The following is a 24576-nucleotide window of genomic DNA, read 5'->3' as shown; positions in this document are numbered from 1 at the left end:
TATATGTATGCTTAAACAGCAATGAATTGTATGTCTTTTAAGTCTTATGTTTATATTGTGTGATTATGGTCATGCCATGTACCTGTATGATCTTTTATTGTCTATATTAACCCCTTCGCTGCGGCGGCTATTCCGCCGCAGCTCTAGGGGGGTGGGGCACCCGCGCGGCGGCTCCATACTAGTGACGGAACCGCTCCGTCACGGCTCGCGGGCGAGCTGTGCTTGTGACGGAACGGTTCCGTCACGAACCCGCCCGCCCATCAAAGCGTCAGCGCAGGCGCGAAATCAGCGCCGCGCAGGCGCGGCGAGCGGGCCGTGATGGAACCGTTCCGTCACAAGCACAGCTCACCCGTGGCTTGTGACGGAGCGGTTCTGTCACAAGCATGGGAGGGGTTAAAGTGTTGATTATTTTTAAATCTTTTTTCTTACCTAAAGTTTCTACTGTCATTTGATATTGCTTGTTTTGCCACTGTTACTGAACTGCCTAGGGTTTTTGCTCTCACACAGATCTAAGTGTTATCATGCACTCCATTTACTATGATGCATTGGAGCAAACTAAGTGCTGGGATGTGAGGCAGTGTGCGCCCACCCTCCTCCTATTATGTGCTGGTTGTCTGTAGACTTTTCTCATGATCTTGGGTGATTAGGAATAGCCAAGTGGTAATACTGGAACTTGATGTGGGGACACGGCTAAAGAGCTGGTCTGGTTGGATGGTTTCAACCAGACCTGGTCTCTGATGTGCTGACTCAGTCAGTTCCAGTACCATGAATTTAGGTATTACCAAAAATACAGCGAAAGAATGTTATTCTAATCCAGGGTAACTATTGTTAAATGGACAGAATGGAAAGAATATTTTTAAATGACATTGCTACACTTGAGGAAAACAGTAGTGTTTTGTCACCAAAAAAGAGAAACCTGATGCATTTTCTGTTCTGGGTCCTGTGGGGCTCACGGTTTACATTCAAATGCAAAAAGTGTAGACAGCTGGGGACTATGATGTGTTCAAATGTGCCATTTTAGGTTTGGATGAACACTAGTCTCCTGCTGTGTGTTTTGCAATTACGAGACGTACGTGAGCATGAGCATAAAATATCAAGCAAAGACAGTGATGCCAACTAAGGAAAGGTTGTAGCATGTACTTGCTACCAGTGTGGTACAAGTATGCACAATGTCAGATTTCAAAAATGCCTGCCGAAATTGGCAAAGTGCTTAGAGTGCGGTATTTTAGGACACTTTGCCTGAGTGTGTAAGAAAAGGTAGAAAAGAGAAACAGGGTAGCATGTCTAACGGAAAGTGATTCTTATTCTTCAGGGAATTATTTGGAAGAAGATTCTGAAGTGTTGTATACCAACAAGGAGTACAAAAAGAAAATTGTTGTTCTGAATATCAAGACTAATGAAAGAAACAAACCACTATGTATTATTAATTTTGGAGGTATTTATTTACAGGTGGCATCGGATTCAGGTTGTCCTTTTACTATCATTGCTCGTACAGTATGGGAAAACAATTTTGTAAGTGTTATTGGTCCACACCTAAAACTCACAGATATGAACCCTGAAAGCTTTACTGGAGAAAAAGCAGATATGTTTGGGTATGCAGATGGTCCTACAGCGTTAGGATGGAAAGACCAAAGGGAGTTACATATTATGCTTGACCCTAACTTTCCCAAGCAAGTCCTAGTAGCCTGCAAAGGTGAAGACACTAAGAAGTGGGTTCTTAATAAGTGCCAGGATGTATTTAATGAGAAAATTGGTAAACTCAAAGGATTCACCCATCGAATAAGAGTGAAATCTCTGCCTTACCCAAAATACATAAGGTACAATGTTCCAATCATTATTAGGAAGGAGTTAAAATGGAGCTCAGTAAGTTACAAAAAGCTGGTATAATCGAACCCATTGAGACATCCGAGTGGATTTCGCCTATGGTTATAGCTAGACGAGCCAACGGGAAGATTCGAATATGTGTGGATCGTAGGTGTCGTAATGACACCATAGTGGTGGACTAATTCCCACTTCCTATGATTGATGAGATACTTTTGCTAACCAGGGGTGCAAAGTGGTTCTCCTCTGTTGATCTTTCCTCAGCATATCACCAAATTACATTAAACCCATCTAGCAAAAGCTTTACAGCATTTTGTACCCCTTTGGTTGTTATCAGTTTCACAATATGCCATTTGTCTTAGCCTCTGCTGTATTCCAGAGACTCATGTCAAATATATTTGGTGATATGGCGTGGATTCTGTTTTTTCAAGATGGCATTCTCATTGTAGAATGTAGTAAAGCAGAACGTGAGGATAGATTGACTGAGTTCATTCAAAATTCGTGGACATATTTTTCCTATAAAACACATGCCATGAGAGTGTTATTGAAAAAAAGTTTGTTTTAATTGGTCTAATGTATCAACAGTCTTTCATATAATTAAAGAGGCCATTAGCAAAGTGCTGAATTTACAGGGATTTGATCTTGAGGCCAGTACACTTGTTACCACATATGCAAGTAGCAAAGGTTTAGGTAGCGTTGTCACCCAAATAAATGAGAACAAAAATGAAGTAGTCATTGCTTTTGCTTCTAGGTTAAATAACACCTGCAGAGGAAACATACTTTGTTCTAATATAGCTGGACACTCTAGCATGTGGCTGGCCATTGGAACACTTCAGGGACTTTTTGTGGGTTAGGAAATTTACTTTAAGGTGTGACCATAAACCTTTAACAACGCTTTTGACTACAGAAGGGCTGTTCGGAGCAACAGTTAGGATAGCTAGATTTTCAATGAGAGTGCAAGATTTTAGATTGGAGGTCCAGTATGTACCTGGAGAAAAGAACTTTATTGCTGATTTTTTTAGCAGGATGACATTGCCATTAACAAGTTGCAAGAATTTCAAAAGAAAATATTTTGCTACATAGTTTTGACCAGAATGAATGGCTAGAGGCTGAAAAGGACGATGTGGTATTGTGTGAATTGAAAATGAAGATTATTAATGGGTGGAATAATGGGGGGAAAAGTATGTGGTGATTTGAGCGGATTTGGGGAAGTCAGAAAGGAATTGAGTCTGTCTGATTGTTTCCTGTAACGGAAAGAGAAAGTTATTCTACCCAGAGCATTAAGAGAGAAAACCTGATACTTCTGCAATGAGGGGCATTAAGGCATTCATCGTACAAAAAAGGAAACTCAAAGTCCTGCATTGGTGGCCTGGTATGGACAATGCAGTAGAAAGATTTGGGAGGATGTGTGCAAGTTGCGAAATAGCGTACAAATCTTAAAAAACTTTTAATCCTCCTTTAGAAGTGTTAAATTGTCCGCAATTACCATGGGAGAAGGTAGCTTTGGATATAAAGAGTCCCATTAGTTGGCAAGATTGCAAGTATAAAGAACATTATAGTTTTGATAGATATATTCTCAAGATGGTTTTGAAATAAACATTGTGGGTAAGGGGTACACTAAAACTGTTACTGAATTCTTAGACAATGTATTTTTGAGACCAGGATTTCCAGATTCAATTCTCACCGACAATGCGGTACAATTCAAATCTAAAGAGATGAAAAAATATCTAAAAGCCTCAGGTAATAAGCACAAATGTACAGCTCTTTATCATCCCAGCGGAAATGGTGTAGTGGAGAGAGTTAACAGATGTATTCAATGAATATTACAACTCTCAAATAAAGTGAATATGTCATGGGAGAGTGAACTGAGAAAAATGTTGTGGTCATACAGAGTAACTTGCCATCGCTCCATTGTCAAAAGTCAATTTTCTTTAGTGAAAGGTAGAGTCTCATTCTCCAAGGTCCGTCCAGGATGGATGAGAAGACGTGGATGTAGTGAAAAGGAATATCAAAGAATCACAAATCACACCAAAAAACACAAGCAGTCCTAACATAGCTCACCATCATTCTACCACTTGCACTGTTTTGAGTTGCACTATGCCCCTGGGTATCTCCAGGCCACAGAGCTGCTCATGGTGCAAACTCCTACCTGCTTTCCACGTGACCTGCATCCTCAGCGTACAACTACAAATGGATGAGTTACATTAGCTGAAAGAGGTTGCAGATAGATTCTTTGGTATGCCACTTGAGTCCCCCTTGGTCCGAAGGAGTTGAGGTAGCTGCCAGTGGGAAGACCAGTTACTTACCTTTGGTAACGCCTTTTCTGGTAGAGACTCTATCTAACCACAGATTGCTCACCCTCCACCCCTTTATGTGGAATGGACTAGCATAGTCCTTTAATAGGATGCCAAATTTAAATGAACTGCACACTGCCTTATCTTATTTCTATGGCTACGCATCAGATGGTGTGGACAAAGATCAGAGAGAAACTGATTAAGTGTAGGTGGCGCATATATAGGGACCTTACGTCACATCCAACACAAGACTGAGTCAATTCGGAGCCACACCATGCCACTTACCGACACGTGAGGATATTGGTTAATAGTTTTTGGTTCAAATCTGTCACCTAGGGAAATTCACAAGGTGAGGAATCTGTTGTTAGAGTATCTAATTGAGAAGGCATTACCAAATGTTAGTTGTTCTTATATGCTACAGCCTGGTTTCCTCTTTTGGGAGGCAATCTTATGATTACTTAACTTATCCTGGTGTTATGTCCAGAATCCAATGCACATTTTGTGGAAATGGTAAGGTAATAAAAATTTGATTTTTATATTGTTTCTTTAGCACGTTTCTCCCTTTTTTCCAGTCTGTGTTTCCTCATGTGCTGAGGCAAGGTTTGCCGACAAAACACCACATTGTAGCCTTCATTTGGATCCTGTCACAGGAGACCCATCATCAGCTGCAGGTGAGACAACTAGGTTCTGAGCTTTCTCAGGGAAAAACGTAATTTACTTAGGGATGTGGGCCAGAAGGTGCCATATCATCAGTTTAAACTCAGACTGTTCATGCAGCTGTATGATGATCAATCACACGATTGTCAAAAGTATTTTCAGACTCAATTTCCGTTTTTAGCATTAGCAAGACCCATCAATTTCTCACTCTCCCTATAAGCATGCTCGCATCCAGCTCCCATTGGGGAAAGTAAGTAGAAAAGACAGAGCAAGCTAGGCGACATCGAGAATAACAATATTTGCTCAGCTAATTTCACATAGGAAAACAAGTATTGGCAAAGTCAATATGTATCGCATTTGGGAACTCTTGGTATTTTGGTAGTTGGTGATGCTGTGCAACATGACTAATGAGCAGACCAAAAAAGGTGCTATGGCTGTGATGGTGATGGGATGGTGGCAGGCTGGTGGTTGAGGTTAGGGTGCTAGTAGTTGTTAGGGTTGTGATAGTGTGATGGTGGTAGTTAGGATGGTGATGGTTTGTGGTTAGGGTTGTGGTGCTGCTGGTGATGGTTTTAGTAGGATGGTGGTGCTTAGGGTGTTGGTTAAGGTAGAGTGGTGGTGGTTAGGGTGGTATGGTGGTTAGGGTGGCGGTAGTGGTAGGGTGGTGGTGATTGTAGAAGTGGGTGGTAGTGCATTCGTATTGTGGCAGTAGTAGGCTAGTTGTGGCAGGGTGATGTGTGGTGGTGGTAATAGGGTGGTGTGGTGGAGGGATGTGGAGGTGGTAATGTGGTTGGTAGGGTGGTGGTGTAAGGTGGTGTTACCATAATGGTGGAGGAGATGAGATGGGGAGTAAGAGACAACAATCTTGAAAGGTGAAGTAGACAGTAAAAAATAACTCAATCCCAATGTGAGCAGCGGAAGAATACTAATGAAAAAGAAGCAATCAGTATTTGGTATATGCTCTGTGGAAGGGAGAAAATAACAATGAGAAAGTGGAACTGTTCTGCACTGACCAATTAGAAACCCGCAAATAAGAGTGACAATGAATGACATAAAGAAATGTTAAGCAGTGGGCAGGCTCCAAGCCTGGTTTAGTTTAACCGCATCGCTGCGGCGTCTTCTCCCGCTGTGTGCGGCTATTTTCAAAAAGCCGCGTTACATGACGAGCTCAGCTCGTCATCAGCATACGAGCGCCGTAGCTGATGAGGAGCTGAGCTCGTCATCAGCATCGATGTGGTTAAATAATATGTTGCAAGCTAATGTACATTCAATGTCTCATGCGACACCAAAACAGCTAAGCCCTTCACAGCAGAAGCATCTACCCCTTTTCATTGAATGTTTAGGGTGGGTTATTTTCAGATCAAAATTTAAGCAGCTTTAAAAAAGAAACCAAGGGCCTTATCGCCGCCTTAGCGGGAATTTTTCCCACTAAAGCGGCGATAATTGTATCGCCCTATTACCTAGCTGTCGCTAACACCAGTTAGCGACATCTAGTAGGAGATAGCGATCATCTTGGGGCCTGCTTTGCATGTCAGCGACATTTATCGCTAATGACATGCAAAGTGGGCGTGCCAAGATGTTAGCGACTGGAAACAGTCGCTAACATCGCTATCTCCTATTACCTACTTTTGGAAATATTCGCGCTAAGCGCGAATATCTCCAAAAGCTAAGGCCTGCCCAGATCAGTTCTTAGCCATGTTATACAATGGTAGGTGGATAACATGGCTAAGAGCATTAGCTCGGTAATGCATGAATATCGCTGACTTTTCAGCGATATTCATGCATTTCGGCCGAATTTTATCGCTTTTGAGATAAACCTTGATAATAGCAAGGTTTATCTGCGATAAAAATCGGCGGAGCTCGGCGATATTAATATTGCCGCTAAGCCAACATAGCGATAATTCTCGCTAGTTGTTGGTAATATGCTCCAAAATTCCTAATTTTATTATGCCACCACCGTGCATACTAGGAGACTGTTTAAAAATTGAGATGAACTCTGAGCCATTCAAATGTGCTGTCTTGTTTTGGGAATGGAATAAGAGCCTAGATATTGTTAGTTTCATGAATTTCTAGAAATGTCAAATTTAGGGACACTATCATATATGGGAACATGTGCGATAAAAAACATATAAGTTGTGTAAATAAGGGTTGTATACAACCAAAAAGCAGGATTTGATAAGTTTGTAATTTGGAGGCAACGAAAAGGAGACTGGTAGAGGTTGGCCCTTTTCTACTTTATTTGTTTGCAATCAGAAGCTCCCATGAGCATGCCTCAACTTGTATGTGCACATTTAGGGCCAGATGTAGGTGAATCCGATTTACCGACTTTTAAATACCGAGTCATACCGATTCGGTATTTAAAAGTCGGTAAATTGGAAGGAGGCAGATGTAGGTAAAAAATTACCGAATCTGTCAGAGTCGGTATTTACAGATTCTGTAAATACCGATTCTGTATTTCCCATTGATTCCTATGGGCCTTGAAGCCCATAGGAATCAATGTGAAATACAGATTCGGTATTTACAGAATCGGTAAATACCGAATCCTGCAAGGGTGCAGGGGGTGTCACTTTGACACCCTCTAGCACCCCAATTCTGGACTTGTGTGCAATGTGGCACACAGACATGCCCTAAGGGCATGTCTGTGTGTCACAGTGCACAGGTGTGCATGCACAGATGTGCATGCACACCTGAATTCGGTATTTTACCACCCAATAGGATTGGGTGGTAAAATACCGATTTTTAAGGGCCTGTGGCACTCTTAGGAGGGCCACCTACATATGGTTGTTCCGAATCGGTAAATATACCGATTCGGTATTTTACCGATTCTTTAAATTTACCGATTCGGTAACTTTACAGAATCGGTAAAATATAGGCCCCCTGCATCTGGAAACCCAAATACCGGTCGGTAACGGCCGAATTCGGCCGTTACCGACCGGTATTAGGGCTCCTACATCTGGCCCTTAATGATTCACCTTCTGGCTCTTCTTCTGGTGGCTAGCGTTGCCTGTTGTTGCAGATTGATACGGGCAGACCCAAAATCTGACTGCTGAGTGCTAACATGACTACAAACTGAGTAGCTGCCTCCACACGCCGACACCTACGCCTCGGGGATTCTCGTGGCTGATGTCAGACCCTGTTCTGGGAGCAAGAGGGCAGATAGGGGCTATTAGGCCCCAATTGTGATGTTTGCCACTAGGCCCTTCCTACTATGGCTCTGCAAAAAGGGCTAAGTACACACTTTTTGCATTTGACTCTAGTAGTGAGGGCAAGCATTGAAAGGCTTCTCAGGGGGTAGTGTGAGGGACAGTAGTTCAAAACTCGACAGTCGACTAACAGACAGAGTAATGTATTGTTCAGCTCAGTGCTTGACTTTTGAATAAAAAAGTACTTAAGCAATGAGGATAGCGTAATACTAAACCGCACAGTTAGGGTAATCAGACATGGCAGTATTCCTGTTTTCGATCTTCTTTGAGACAATACACCCTTTGGTAATCTCTGTTCTGATGGACTTCACCTGCGCCTATAATCCCTCTTGTATAAATTGGGATGGAGATGCACTATTTTCAAATGATCCCCAAGGCAGAGATTCACCCAACAGTTCAGTTCGAGTTCCACCTTTTGTGATTTTTCACTCAAGTCTTAAGTTCGCTCTGCAGACCTTAGCCTCCATTACTGCTGCTTGTTCGCTCACAGTTTGCAGGCACTGTTGTTACCTCTGTGCTGTTTTTACAAGCATTCACACTTCAGGTGATGGTCTCACCTCTGGAAGCCTGGCTGTTATTCATTCGCCAGCCCTGGTCACACAGCAGTCCTTTGAGTACTCTGCAGAGCACTCACTTCCTTGGTGTAAAAAAAGTTGCAAAAGGAACAAAGCAGGGTTTTTGGATCCACCTTTACTCTCATGTTCCACTCCAAGGTTTCAGAATTGGTTTGGGTTGAATCCCTTTCAGATGTCATTCTCTGGCAGTTCCTCAGATACAGCCTTTGTGCAAGGTGATGTCTCTCGCAGCCGATAGCAATGATGCAGGCTCTATGCAAGACTATCCAAAACAAGGGCACAGTGAGGTGTGCAATCTCTATGGTTCTCCACAGTTTTCCGGAGGCAATAATCATCAACGGGGGGAAAGAGTAGTTCCTTTCTAAAAGCTTTTCACCTACAGCAACAGAAACCACAGCCCAAGCCCTACCAAATGGCGGTGCTTAGGAAGAACTAATCAGCAGCCTTAGGCTAACAAGGATTCTCATGGACATGTTAGGCGAAGTTCTGGCTCTATCCTCCTTCAAATCAGTGTCTGGGTCTCCATCCTTCAGCATAGGAATGCAGTGGATACAATTCCACTTTCTAGGGAAGCTATGTCCACCTGCGATCTTGGGCCTTGATAAACCAGGGACCATCCAAAATGGATACCACAGGTCCCAGTCCTCAGACTCTTACCACTACCCAAGTCCTACTACCACTTATGTGTTACACACTCATTGCACATGCATGCAGTCAACAATCACAGAACGTCAGTCAACACCCCAACTGTGCAGTCTTTTGGCAATGTGCAGCATGTGCTTGGCCAAGCCCATTCCCCTCTGGATGTCCAACGCACGGCAGCCTGACCCCCATGGCCAGTTTATTGCCCCTCCTAGCCTGCCCTGAAAAGTCAGCTTGCTGTCCCTGCACCCCTTTCCCCTTGCCATAGGTGGTCAGCTTGCTGGCTTGCCCTCTGTGATCAGCTTGCTGCTCCTGTCCCCTCCTGCCTGCCCTACATTCTGTGTGTGTGGGCCTGTGATTCCTCCCATCTACCCTCACTGGTCTGTTCTGCCTCCCTTGCCTATGTAGATCTGCCCTCGAAGTTTAGATTGCTGCCCCACTCCCTCCCTCTCCCTTCCCTCGGTTCGCTGTCTGTGTCCCCTGCCCCCTTCCGCCTTCTGTCTGTGGTTAGCTGGCTGCCCCTGCTGAACTCTACTCCATGCCTCTGCCCTCTCTCTGTGGTCCCATACAGGCCTGCCCTGAATGGTCAGCTTACCTCTCTTTCCTTGGTCTGTTGTGTAGCACTTGCTCCTGTGTTGCCATGGCCCTCCGTTGCTGATTCCAGCCTCCATTTCCCTGTCTACTTCCGTGTGTGTGCCCCTACACCCTCCCTGGTCCATTGTGCTGGTGTTACCCTCAATTGCTGGTCTTTCGTCTACTTACCTTCTGTGTGTGTGTGTTCTCCTGCCCCTCCCTCCCTGGTCTGTTGCCGCCTCTGCGCCCCTCTACAGTGTCCAGCTCTCAGTGTGCATGCCTCTGCCTCCTCCCTTGTTCTTCTGCCACTGCCCTGTTCTGCCACTGCATTGTATTGCTGCTCCTGCACCCATCCCATTCCCCTATTGTCAGTGGCCCTGCTACCTCCATCCCTAGTCTCTTGCTCTGCCACTGCCCCTGTGCTGGCTCTGCCCCCGTTGCTGCCCCCGAGTCTGCTCCCACACCCTTTATCACCCTTTTTCATGAGTGCCTCCCTACCCCCTCCCTCTCCACAGTGCTGCCAGAACCCTCTGTCATTGCCTCTGCCCCTCCCCCCTGCTCTACACTCTCTGGGTGCCCTGGCTGAATCATGTCCTGGTCAATTTTGCTGTCATTGCCCCTGCCTTGCTCTCCCTTTTTCTGTATTTGGCTCTTGCCCCTCCTTGTTGTGCTGATACTGCCCCCCTCTGTACCTTCTTCTGTCACAACCCCCATCAATCAATTAATGCCCTTACCTCTGACCCCTCCCGCCTTCCCTCCCTGTTCCTGATGGTCTCCATATGCATACTCTTGTCCCCTCCCTCTCTGGTCCTTTATGCTGCCTCGGCCCTTTTTTCTGACAATGGCTGCCTCCACCCTCCCCCTGCCACCTGTTCTCTTTGTGAATGCACAAGCCCCTCCCTCCCTGGTCAGTTGTGCTGCCACTGCCCTCTGTTGCGACCCCAGCTCCCCATTCTCTGGGCCAGGGACAGACTGATTTGCATATAGCCAGGTTCTGAGCTGGGATGGGGTAGTGAGATAAATAACGGTGATGGATCAAGCCCTGATCTTTGGACTGGGTAAGAGTGGTCTGCTCAATTCAGACACTCTGTTCATCACCACCCCCTTTTGTAAATCGATTTTGGCCACTATAGGTGTGGCAGGGTATACTCAGACATGAGTCCCTTTCTCACTGCTCCATCAGGATTCAAGCAAGCCGGGCCGAAGAGGCTGAAATGCCAGAAACCGGTCCCCGGTAGCTTGTCTCCTTTCTGGTAAAGAATTGGCTTGGTAGTTCAGTCTGCCCTGTTCCCATGATGCACTGGGCCAGGGACAGACTGATTTGCATATAGCCAGGTTCTGAGCTGGGATGGGGCAGTGAGATAAATAACGGTGATGGATCAAGCCCTGATCTTTGGACTGGGTAAGAGTGGTCTGCTCAATTCAGACACTCTGTTCATCACCACCCCCTTTTGTAAATCCCCATTCTCTATGGGCAGACTGGTGCATCCTCCCTCCCTGATCCATTTCCCTGCCACTGCCCTCCGTTGCTGCCTCTGTCCCTTCTACCTGCCCGCCACATTCTCTGTGTGTGTGTGTCCGCTGCCCCCTCTAGCCATTGTGCTGCCATTGCCCTCTGTGGCTGTCCCTGACGCCTTTTACCTTGTCCTCAATTTTAGTGCCCCTGTCCTCTCCCCCTCTGGTCAGTTGTGCTGCCAGTGCCCTCCCCTTCACCATGTGCATAGCCCTGCCACCTCCCTCATTGTGCTGTCACTGCCCCATCACCCTTCGATCTCTGTGTCCATGTACTTGAGCTCTCCCTGCCTGGTCTGTTGTGCTTCTAATGCCCTCCGATTGCTAGCCTTGCACCCCTCCCCACAGCCTCCTTGTTCTGTGTCTGTGCTACTGCCTGTTTATCCCTGGCCTGCATTGCTGCAACTGTTCCTGTCCTGCCACTGCCATCTTTTTGCTGCATTTGCCATCTCTAGTCACCTTGTGTATGCCCCTGTTCCTTTCTTCCCTGGTCATGTGTGCTGCTACTGCCCCTGTGCTGCCCTGCCCTCCTTTGCTGCCCCTGCCCCACCCCTTGTTCTCAATGTGTGTGACTGTGGCTCTTCCTCCCTGGTCCATTGTGCTGCCCACCCTGCTCTCATTGTACATGTGCCCTCCATCACTCGTCCATTGTGCTGCCATTGCCTCTGTGATGCCACTTCCCTCTCTTACTGCCCTTCGTGTGCATGCCCCTGCCCCTTGCCTCATTGTGTTTCCACAGCCCCAGTGCTTCCACTGCCCTTATTATGGTCCCTTCCCCCCTCATTCTCCATGTCTGTGTCCCTACCCCCTCCCTGCCTGACCTGTTGTGCTGCCACTGTCCTCCTGATGCTGCCCTTGCCCTCCCCTCCCAACCCCCGTTCTTTCGTGTGTGCTCCTGCCCCCTCGCGCCACTATGCTGCTGATGCCCTCTAGTACTGTTACTGCTACTGCTCCCCTCCCCTCCATGACCCTATTCTTTGTGTGCATGCCCCTGTTTCCTCCTTTGTGGCACTGCTGTCGCTGTGCTGTTACTGCCCTCCTGATGCTGCCCTTCCCCTCCAACCTGCCCTTGTTGTACATGTGCATGTCCCTGCCCCCTTCTTTCCCTATCATTGTGCTGCTGCAGCCCTCCATTGCACCCCTTCCCCCTCACCCTGTCTCCCATTCTCCATGTGCGTACACCTGCTGCCACTCTCCCTGGTCTGTTGTGATACCACTGCGCCTACACTGCTGTTGTCCTCCGTTGCTCCCCCTGTCTCCCTCCCCCTGCTCTGTGTGACTTGCCCCTTCCCCTCTCATTGTGCTGCCTCAGCCCTACATTGCACCCCTTCCCCTCACCCTGTCTCCCATTCCCCATGTGCGTACCCCTGCCCTCGCCCTCCCTGGTCTGTTGTGCAACCACTGGGCCTGCACTGCTGTTTTCCTCCGTTGCATCCCCAGTCTCCCTCCCACCTCCCCCTGCTCTGTATGGCTTGCCCCTTCCCCTCTCACTGTGCTGCCGCAGCCCTACATTGCACCCTTCCCGTTTCACCCTGTCTCCCGTTGTCCATGTGCGTACCCCTTCCCCTGCCTTCCCAGGTCTGTTGTGCTACCACTGCGCCTGCACTGCTGTTGTCCTCCGTTGCATCCCCGGTCTCCCTCCCACCTCCCCCTGCTCTGTGTGGCTTGCCCCTTCCCCTCTAATTGTGCTGCTGCAGCCCTACATTGCACCCTTCTCCTTCCCCTTACCCTGTCTCCCGTTGTCCATGTGCGTACCCCTTCCCCTGCCTTCCCAGGTCTGTTGTGCTACCACTGCGCCTGCACTGCTGTTGTCCTCCGTTGCATCCCCGGTCTCCCTCCCACCTCCCCCTGCTGTGTGTGGCTTGCCCCTTCCCCGCTCATTGTGCTGCCGCAGCCCTACATTGCACCCTTCCCCTTCCCCCTTACCCTGTCTCCCGTTGTCCATGTGCGTACCCCTTCCCCTGCCTTCCCAGGTCTGTTGTGCTACCACTGCGCCTGCACTGCTGTTGTCCTCCGTTGCATCCCCGGTCTCCCTCCCACCTCCCCCTGCTGTGTGTGGCTTGCCCCTTCCCCGTTCATTGTGCTGCCGCAGCCCTACATTGCACCCTTCCCCTTCCCCCTTACCCTGTCTCCCGTTGTCCATGTGCGTACCCCTTCCCCTGCCTTCCCAGGTCTGTTGTGCTACCATTGCGCCTGCACTGCTGTTGTCCTCCGTTGCTACCCCTGTCTCCCTTGTTACAGGGATTCTGCGCAAACACAGAACTGTGCACAAAGACTTAGGACCTCAGTGAATTAGGATGTGCCAAAACTAACCTTAGTACCCAAAATCCCCTACCAGACTAGCAATCAGTGTCACATTAGCTCCTCGTCCTACAGCAAAGAACCAATGATTAGACAACCTAGAACATGCTACTTAGGACCATCTCAGGAATGGTGGGAAGTGAGAACACTCTTTGGTTATACTCTCATAATAGTCCACAACAGGAGTAAAAAAGAGACACGATAAGGTTAAAATATTTATTCTAACAACGTGATATCAAGCGCAGTACTTTAGTCAACATAAGCATACATATGATTAAAAATAATATGGTCAGCATGGTTACAACTCCATAAAATACAAAAGGAGGAATCATATTACAATGATAGTGCAAACAGGTAATGAAAGCGCCTAGTTTTAACACCCTCCCTATAAAGGACTATGTATTATAAAACTATAGAAGGTCTCTTGAGCTTTTTTAGGTGGACCCCATTTACCTGTCCGCTCAGTAAGTGTAAATTACATCAGGACCGGTTAGTCTCTCTGCATGCCTGGAATCTTCCAAGTGTGTTCAATTCTGGCAAGTATGCTATGATAAAGGCGCCAGAATCCTACTCGGCTTGCAGCTGCCAAAATGTTGTGTCTAGAAAGTGTTACACGGACACGCCGATAAACAAGCTTGCACTTTATGATAACCTTAGTGGGTCAGCACTCACTGTACAGACTGGGGGCACAATGTATGTCTAGAGATGTAGAAAAACAAACCCTTTCCCATGTATGAACCTTTGTGAAAGCTAACTCTGCAAAAACAGCTAAGCAGTGTTGTGTGCAAAAAAGCAGCAAAAGGTAAAATGGCGTTTAAACTCCTATTAAGCCATGCTAACTTAACATGCACTCAAAAAGAGGCCCATAAACCACACTACACCCCCCCATGTTAGGGGAACTCACAGCACCCAGGGCAAATGTCATAGAATGCAGAGTTCAAGTTCGAAAGAGACAGAACCAAGTTCAGAAAGGTTGCCAACCTTGAAAATAAAGAATGAAAATTCAAAAATCCAAGTCAGTGAAAACAAGCACTGGGGGTGTAAAAAGACCTAAAAAATATAAGGAAAAATTAAAACATGAAAAAAATATTCACGAGTTCAGCACATGTCTATGAAGCAACAACAAAAAATCGTACTTCAGTCCAACAACGTGTAAGCACCATATGCTGCAACTGCCTCCAACAGGAAGTCGTTGTTTTCATCCATGAACATTTCAGCCATCCAATTAAGCAAAGGGAAAGAACATACATGTTCCGCGACCGCCAGAGCCTCTAGCATCATCAGAGGACAACTCAGGCTTATTTCAATATAACTGCGATCCAGAAAGTCATTGGCCGCAGTCCAAATGTTCCAATTGCCTAGAACCCCATATGCTGCTGCGCAGGCCATAATCCCGGTACTAGAACAGTCTATTTCATGAGCAACTAAGGGACTCATTAGTAGATCAAAATCCAGATCAGAAGACACCGTGTTGCAGAGACACTAATCCAGGGCCAGATGGAAACATCAAGCCTGCCAAGTGGAGGAGTGAACAACACATTCTTGCAACAAGTTACTCGCTGGGAAACGGTAACAATGTAAGCAATACCGTTGTGTATCCCACAACACTCTTCATTATTTAACAATAAATAACTACCATTAGCAAGCAGTGTGAATGTAGGTGTAATGGCCGGGACTGGGGTGCCTTTTAAAACACACGCTAAATTTGGTGCAAGCACATTACACGAGCCGTACAACTGAAGATTTCTGCATGTTAATGAATGATCTGGTGTAGTGATGCAATCTTCGCCATTCAAAAAGACTTCTTTACCATCCCTCAAACATCTGTAAGTGAATGGGAGATTCCAAACTTCATGAAGATATGCACCACCCAGGAGCTCAAATCTGCCTATAGCAGAGTGTTTCATGCAATTCTCCAATTTGAAAAGAGAGAACAGTAAGGTTATTAACCCGTGGATAAGCCAAACAGCTGAATTTGCCTCTGCTACAGAAAAAGGCAAAGGTTTTAATTTTTCAATATGCAACAGGGAAAACGTGGCATCTTTCATTGACATAATTTGCTGTTTCAAAGTCAAATTAAAAGGCAGAAATAAGAAGCTTGTGTTCATGTAATCCCATGGAACGCGACCATTCTTTAACTTTTGCAAAGTCCAGGCAAACTGCATAACAGAACGCAATTGATTTTGCCCATGATATAACACTGCCACATCTTCTTGTACAATATCAACCACAGATGAGACAATATTATCTAAAGTGTACATTCGGGAAGAAAGGGTGTTAATGCTATTATCTACAACAGCAAGCACTTTTTCTAAATTGGCTTGATCTATAGCCCTAAGCCTAGAAGCAGCTTCAATTTAAGACAGTTTCCAAACCTCATTGTAAGCAGCATATATCCATCTCTTCGATCTGCCACCCGCAGGGCCCTTCACAAAATCATTTAAATGGACAGTCTCAGTGAGTTTGGACAAATGCGACTTAACAGACGTTAAGGATGAATGTCTAAGCCAACTCTGGCACAATTTGCCTACAGAATAGGTGTTGACTGAATGGTGAGTCTGAAAACGGGGGTCAGCTCTAACCTCTGTATAGCCAGGGGTCTGACCCAGAAAGCGGTGCTGGCAGGAATCTGCACTTTTGTGCCATAGCAACCAGCCTTCTGGATTAATGCTGGAAACATTAAAAGAGGAATTAATTAACAGTGCCTGTATTTCACTCATGGGTGTACTGGTAAAACTATTCCAATGGGGATATTCACCCAAATCAGGAAATGACGGAGCATTTAATTTTTTAGAAGTAGCCAATCCAAAGCATGTGGTTTGTGAAATAGTATCATTCAGAAACAACATATGGTTCGGGATGAGACAATCACGATGCAAAGCCTCAGTGCCTTGCACTTGCCAACTTTTAGAACCCCAAACAGATTTAAGATCGATAGTATCTCTCCACATTTCATAGCCCCCAACAGCCAACTCGTCAGTAAAGGACATCGAATAAAGTAATTTAGTGTGGGTAAGTCTAACCTTGGAAAACGACTGTCCAGTCAATTTAAAATAAAATGCATTAGGTTGGACTGATAAAATCAGTAAAATAGGAAAACTTATTCAAAAATGTTCTGGAACTGCCTTCCACTGGTGCGGGACAATGTTCCCACTGCGTTGAATTAACCATGCTTCTAAATGAGCTAGTCTTATGTAGAAAGTGATTGCCAAAATGTTGGTAACAATACAAATCACCATAACTCGCAGATTCTAAATATAAATCCTCAGCATCAAAGGCAGCATAATATTTCAAATCAGTAAATAAAGCTTCAAATGCTTTTATATCCCAATCATCATAGTGAATATTCTGTTTAACCACATCCCCCATAGAAAAATGGAGTACATTGGGAACATTAATAACCTCTGTGGGACCATGTATCTGGAACTTTACAGCATCCCATACAATCCCATCTAAAACAGGTCAAGCAGTTATATTCACAAATGTCTGGTCCCTTTTCATGATGTGCGAAGAGGAGTGGGGAGCTGTCATATAGATATACTTGCCTATATGCTGTGTTAAGTTAGCATGAGCTTATTTGGAGTTTAAACGCCATTTTACCGTTCTGCTGCTTCTGCACACGACACATATCTGTTGCTTTAGCTTTGAGCCTAGTAGAATGTTTTTCGTTCACGCGAGAATAATATGTTGTTACTCTGATATCAGCCTTGCTTGGTGAGCTGTGTCTATACAGTGAGTGCTGAAACCTTCAAGGATATCTCAACACAGTGGTTGTTGTGAGGCCTGATCTTCGCACATTCCTAGACATAACATACATGCAGCTGCAGCCAAATTCCGGCTTTAGGCGCGTTTTATATTGCATTGCACAGAGCATACACACACACTTGAAGGTGCTTTGCATGCAGAGAGCTGGTGGAAGATGATGTGATCCCTTACCACTAAGATCGGAGGTATGGGCCCGCCCTGCTAAAAACCCAAAGAGACCTTCTTAGATATAATATAATATACTAGCTAGGGAGGGTGAGAATTAGGTGTTACTGAACCCTATTCGTTTTAGCATTTTACCATGCTTTCACCATTTGTATTCTATGGACTAGTGACTATGCTGATTGCTTTGTTTTTTATAATATGTTTGCTTGTATTAGCTAAGATACTGCGTTTGAGAACACTGCATTAGTGAATAAACATTTCAAATATGCATGTGTCCTCTTTTACTCCTTGTTCTGGATTGAAATGATTGTATAACGAAAGAGTGTTCATGTGTTCCACGTTACCTGAGGTGTACTAAGTCCATGTTCTGGTTTGTCTAAGCATTGGGAGTCTGTGATAACCAATGAGACACTGTAGCTAGTCTGGTAGGGGATTTTGGGTACTATGGTGAGTTTTGGTACACCCTAATTCACTGAGGTTCCAAGTCTCTATGCACAGTTCTGTGTGAGAACGGAATCCCTGCGACATTTTTTTTTTTTTGGAGCTGCGAGAACAAAAGGTGGGGGCCAGTCAGCCTCTACTAACAAAATGTCATAGATAGTCGTAAGATTCTCCCAAAATACCCCTTTTATGGTACGTTGAATGTCACCTTCAATGAACATGACTATTTCATAAAGTCTGTCAGGGGGAGCTACTCTAGTGTCAGATCCATGTGAATCACCACAGCAAAGAAGCCACTCAAGATCTGAAAGAAGCAGGACCACAATCTGCTCCATTCCCTAAAGAACATTGGGGTAACACCCAAGAGACACATAGCATCACAAGAACGGAAGGCCAGATAACAAAAACATTTTCTTACCCATTGCCTCAACTCAATTCCAATCCAAACAACATGCCATGGAGCAGATGAAGAAAAATGCACTGATAGTCTGTAGTCATCAACAACTGTATGATCTTAGGTGGTTCACCCTACAATACTGGTAGATTGGAAGACATAAAATCCATGAATCCATAGTCTTTCACTGTCACATTAAAAAATAAATGACTTCCGAATAAAGTCTAGCTGTCCATTTAAGATCCACCTTATCCTTAAGACTCCCATCTATTTGCATCATGAAAGGCATGATACAAACCTCTGTGAGACTCTGAAGTGGAGATGGTGCCTATTTGACAATATCAACATTGTCACACACCTACCCCAAAGTCATTGTAATGACAGGACCAGACAAGTGAATCACGTGCCTGTTTCTCAGATGTCAAGATTTTGAGGAGTGAGGAAGCACAGCACTGAGAACTGATCTACGTTTCTTGTCAACTCAGCCACGAACATGCAGCAACTGGTAGAACTAGCGAGTGTCCTGTGCAGACGCTGGCCTCCATGCCATTGACAACAGAAATTATGATGAAATTGACATGACCTTAGGTGGCAAAGTGGAAACCATCTATGCCAGAGCCCACTACCTGCTCTGAGGCCTCCGGGTAGAAGCCGGCATTAGTGAGGTATACCATGTGCCTGAAGGTGCAGAATAGTGAGTCTAAGTGGGCTGGAGATTAGCCAGCAACACCTTGGCGGATGCTGCCACTTGAGTGGGGTCAGTACCAGTTAATTTAAAAGCTAGGAGTGAATCTGGCAGAACCGCATTAGAGATGGGCACCGGGGCCAGGACTTGGCTCATCCAGGCAGGAGCACAGTCTGAAGACGACATAGAGGTCAGAGTTGAAGAGTGCCCCCAAAGCAGTTGACTTGCTCCAAGGTTAATAGTAAAGTCAGACAAGAGGAACACATATCTCAACCGAAGTGACAACAAGAGACAGAGGAAGGGTGATGAATCCTAAATATTACCTCTGGAGCTCAATCCAGCTGGAACAAGGCAGACTGCTTGGTCACTGGCAGGCATAGTCCATCAAAGGGCACCCTCGTTTCAATTAAGTGAGAAATTCCTAACCCAAATGGACCCCAAGTTGGCTCTGAAATCAGACTCACCCAGGATTAAGATACCGAAATGCTGAGAGCTCTAATCGTCAGAAACCATATCTATAGCACTGCATAACATTTACAACAGTGGAAAATTTCAGAAAAGAGCACATCTGAGTCATGTCAAGGGGCACACGGACAAACGAGAACAGCCATCAGAGCACTAGGTTGCACTATTTATGGCAGTCTTATATCACTGGGAAATGCTCAAGTGGACTTAGGATCACGTTGCCACATGTTGGGGATGGGCAGATTTTTCCCAGTCTGGCGCCTTGAGATTGTTGAAGTGTGGAATTTGCAAGTAGATCACTAAAACCAGTGCTGGAACTCAAACACTACCATCCTCTAAGATGCTGATTATGAGTTTGACGGTGCGATTGTGGGACCACCCCACCGCCGCACCACCAAACCCATGTGAGAACCGCCTGCTGTATGATTACTTTTTTTAGTAATTGGCAGGCGATTCCTTTGGTGTTACCACAGTGCGGCCTATAAAATAAGCAACGCAATGGGAACATCAAAAGCAGTTCCAGCACGGCATGGACTGAAAAGTCCATGCCGTGCTGAAACGTCTGTGTTTGCTCACAGGGGGGGCACATGTTGTGCCCCCGTGTGTGCATCCATGGGGCGTGAGGCACATGGTGTCCCTACAGGGCCCCTTTGTTTCCTCACCACCAGGGTTTTCATAGAGAGGAAACTCCTAATATGCTTGGCGGGACCACAGCAGTCCAGCCAAACATATAGATGCCTCTGGACACCCACGCCACTGCCAGGGTACGGCAGTTCCCTGCTGGTATCGGCAGTCCACGATCACTATGGTCGTAATGTGGCAGTCACAAGACCGCCACTGCTGCCTCGCTGCGAGTATGGCAGTCCGAGGACCTCCAGACTCCTAATCTGCACCTTAGTGTGCTAGCCACCAGCATTTCTACCAATCTGCTACCGAGTGGGAGAAGAGAAAATCTTCAATCCCCATTTGTAGGGCTTTACGATTGGCATACCAACAACGCCTGTTGCTTCACTATCTTTTGGTTAATGCCCAATAGCAATGATTTTAAAATGTCATCAAAGCCCATGAATGCACTAAAAACCTAACACATCCACCAAGAACACAATCCTAAATGACAAGTTATCAAAATCCTAAAGGTATAGCCCACAACATTATCTCCACTAGATAGCAGGACTTTACATTTTTTTAGAGTAATTAATCTACATAAGGTAAATATATGAATTAATAACATATATGTTAAGGATCATTTAATTAAGTTATTGTTTTTAAAAACATGTATGATTGTGTTGTCTCTCTGAGATAATTTAGTATCCCACAGTTTAATGATGCCTATGTAGTGTTGCACGATGTAGTGGCACTTGATATAATAACAATCAACCACAAACTGGTAGTTCACCACTCTTAAGTGATATTTCAAGTATGATTGGAAAAAGTAGTACTTGGTGGTTTAATACTCTGCAGGACAGGTTTAGCCCATCTGAGTTATTTCCCCCTTCTCTCGTTCCTATTTAAGGCTATAATTCATGGTCTTGTAGTAAGTATGGAGATTGTATCTGTCTCACTGGTGCAGGGACACCCTTAGTCTACGGGTTCACAAAAATGAGGATCAACACTTCAGTGGAAACAAAATACCAGTTTATTTCACTCATGAGAGGAGTCCTATCACTCAGACACTGCAAGTGCCAGAGGGAGGAGGCTGTAAGTTTAAACATGGCATTTATACTTTTCGGTGCCTCGTGAAACACATTGAAACCACTTCGTCATTGTTACATGATGCTTACACAACACCTTACACAACCCCTTTGTATAATACTTACATGCTGAACAGTTGAATCCTGATAAATCCCTACCCACATCATCTTTGTAGATAGGCAAGGGAGGTTACAGGCTTTGGTGGGCTAACAAATAAAGCATCTGTTCACTTCGGCAGGGCAGGGCTCCTTACTGCGACACGCAAGCCTTATCAATACAACCAGCTTTCAGTTAACACGTAACTTCTGACTTTACGAAATTCCCCGCAGAAACACAAAATTGGGGCTGGTAGACAAAATGGAAGAGGAGTAGAGGCTAACTTAACAGAATACATTTTTTACCGTTCAACAGTCTTCTGTCATCTGTTGGTTATAATTTATACTTTTCTGCTTACAACACAGTGATGTCAAACAGCTTATGAGCCCCTTATGTTTCTTATGCTTCATTTCCCATATCTTTAAAAAAAATAATGTTAATTCCTGGTGAAACTTCCAAGGGTATTAAAGAATTTGTAATTAAAATTGAATTTAAAGTATGCAATCTGCAAGTCAACATTTAAGTTCAAATTTAAAGTTTACCGAGAATTGTACTACATTTCAGTTTCATTTTCTCTTATTAGGAAAGGCTATGCCCGAATGAGTGTGAGGTCAGTGCTTGGGCTTGGCTAGACCATGGAGAGCTGGAGGTGATGCACTCTACATTAAGCGGCCCCTACCCCACTGCAGTACCACAGAATATGCTTGCAATGATTGGGTAAGGATAAAGAACGCTCAGGCAAAGAATATAGGATTGGGTTTTATTGCCTCCCAAGCCCGCCAAAGCAGAAGTATGGCTAAAATTCAGGCTACAAATTTCAAATGATTTGAATGATGTGTCATTGTGAACTGGATGGTAAGTCATCCCATTTTAAAATGACAAACAAGTTACTTACGCTCGATAGCGCTCTTTGGGTGGATAACCTAACCACTAGTTTTCCTCACGTCCTGAACATCAGCTCATTGGCAAATTGGCTTGACCAATGGGCAGAGCTAGTTGTGTGACCTTTTTAGATAAAAACATAAATAAATCCCAAATCCACCAAAAGGTGAGGTGGGAGGTTCAGTGAGGTATCTGCGGTTAGAGTATCCACCAGAAGGAGCTTTATTTCAAGTAATTTAGCTCTCTGATGGATACTTCTAGCCGCAGATTCCTCAACTTCTGAAAAGATACCAAAGCAGTACCTCTCCTGGTTGTGGGTCTGTGGAATGTCTCAGACCACAAAGTCCTGCAAGACCAAAAGGTTCTGCAGGATCCAATGGACAAAATGCTCATCCTGAAGGTCAAGACAATAGTGCTTCATGAACATGTGCACTGATGCCCACGTAGCAGCCTGACAGATATCTAGGAGAGGCACTCTGCATGCTGGTATAGTAGTAGCAACCTCAGCTCTAGTGGAATGAGCCTTCAGTCCTACAGATGGCTGTTTCTTAGCTAGCATGTTGCATATTTTTATGCTAAGGACTATCCACCTTCAGATAGCTCTTTTCTGCACTATCTTGCCCTTCTGTGATCCAGCGAAGGTTGCAAAGAGTTGATCGTCCACCCCATAGTCCTTGGTCCGACAGAAATGCAGCTAGAGTGGTCAACACCAGTCTGTCTGGAAAGAATGTCATTGAAGGCAACTGGAGTGCGGGTGCCTACAGGTAAATAGTCTAACAGTGACCAATGCAATGTTCTGCTGGGCCAATAACATAACAAACAACAACACTTCAGGCAGCTCTGCTTGTAGAGGGTCAGTTTGATGGGTGCTGCACCAAGCCATAAACTTGTCCCAGCACCTGGTATACAATGAATTCATAGATGGGCACTTTGCTGTGAGAATCACATCAATTCCTATGGAAGGAAGATCGAAGGAGACTAGCCGATGCTGATCAATCTTCATGCATCAACCATGCCCTATTGCTGGGAGAATAGATCCTCCCAAAGTGCCTCCCAAAGTGGAAGCTTGATCTGAGGATAGATGCTCATACTCAGAATTCCTGGACACCGCACAATTCTGGCCCAGTCCGGAGCCAGCAGGATGATTTGGGCCATGTTGGTCTTGATATTCTTCAGAACCTGAGCCAAGAGAAGTAGAGACAGAAAGGCATACAGGAGTCGTAAGATCAACTATTGGTCGAAAGCATCTTCAAGAGAGAGCCTTCTTGGAAACTCCAGCGCACAAAAGTGCACGTTATTGTGGCTGTGGCAAAAAGATTGATCCAGGGTTCTCCATATTTCTGGAAGATTTCCTGTGTAATCTACAGGTGTAGCTGTCATTTGTTACCTGCTATGCGTGGATGACTAAGTTCATCTGCCTGAGCATTTTGAGATACTGCCAAGTGGTTCACGACCAGAGAAATGCCCTGGTGAGTCAGCCACATCCAAAGGCTCATAGCCTCCTGGCACGAGATGAAAGACCCAAGACCCCCCTCCACCCCACTGGTTGCAGTACCACACAGCAGCAGTGTTGTCTGTGAGCATCTGATTCTAGCCTCCCCTTTATGAATGGTATGAAGGCTTTCAATGGAAGCAGATCACCCACAATTGATAGAGAGGCGGGTTTCTGCCAGAAGCCCGAGACCTCTGATTTCCTCCTCTCCCAGATGGTATCCCCAACCCAGTAGTGATGCATTCTCTTGTTGGATTAAAGAGATAAGTCTGCTACTGGCCAAGTCGTGGTCTAGTAGCCACCACAGGATCCTTTGCAGTCTCCTCCAAAACCTGGATGGAATCCAATAGGTTCGCCTAGTGCTGTGCCCAGTGGGATTTCAGGTCCCACTACATACCCTACATATGCTATCTGGTGGGGTTGACTAGCCGGGTGCAGGAACCCAAGTGAGAGTCCCAGCATTCTCCATGCTGTACTCACTGAAACCAGGACGGAGGCTGAAACATCGTGATCATAGTCCGGATGTTCTGGGTTCTCCATCTAGAGTTGCATGCACAAAACAGCACCTTATCCTTGACAGCTCTGATTAACAAGATTGTTTGTTAAAAAGTTGGGTTTTACTTTGTCACATTGATCGTGAACTACAATGATGTTAGGAGTTCCACAGTCTTTTGTCAGTGGTCTACCACTACTTGTGGCAAGCATGCCTTCAACGGCTAGTTGTCAAGGTATGGGAAGAGTGGTACACTCAGCCTCCCAAGTGAGCTTCAACCACTGCCATGACTTTCGTGAACACCCAAGGGGCACAGGTAAGGCCAAAGGAGAGCACTGCAAACTGAAAATGCTCTTGGCCCTCTATAAACGACTGTTAATGCTTTTGAGCTTACAGGATGGCAATATGGAAATAATCTTCATGCAGGT

The 24576-nt window shown here is 45.4% G+C and overlaps 1 protein-coding gene across 1 annotated transcript in view; it reads left to right on the top strand.

Moving 5' to 3' along the window:
- NUDT17 (nudix hydrolase 17) overlaps positions 1 to 24576 on the top strand; it is a 373515-nt gene that overhangs the window by 343408 nt on the left and 5531 nt on the right. The window contains exons 6-7 of the mRNA XM_086945356.1: positions 4688 to 4786; positions 21865 to 21998. Coding sequence (XP_086801482.1) covers positions 4688 to 4786; positions 21865 to 21998 — 233 coding nt within the window. The remainder of the gene's footprint in view (positions 1 to 4687; positions 4787 to 21864; positions 21999 to 24576) is intronic.

Source organism: Lissotriton vulgaris, chromosome 12 (assembly GCF_964263255.1).
Source record: "Lissotriton vulgaris chromosome 12, aLisVul1.2, whole genome shotgun sequence".
Taxonomy (NCBI): domain Eukaryota; kingdom Metazoa; phylum Chordata; class Amphibia; order Caudata; family Salamandridae; genus Lissotriton; species Lissotriton vulgaris.
This window is presented reverse-complemented; position numbering and strand designations above follow the sequence as displayed.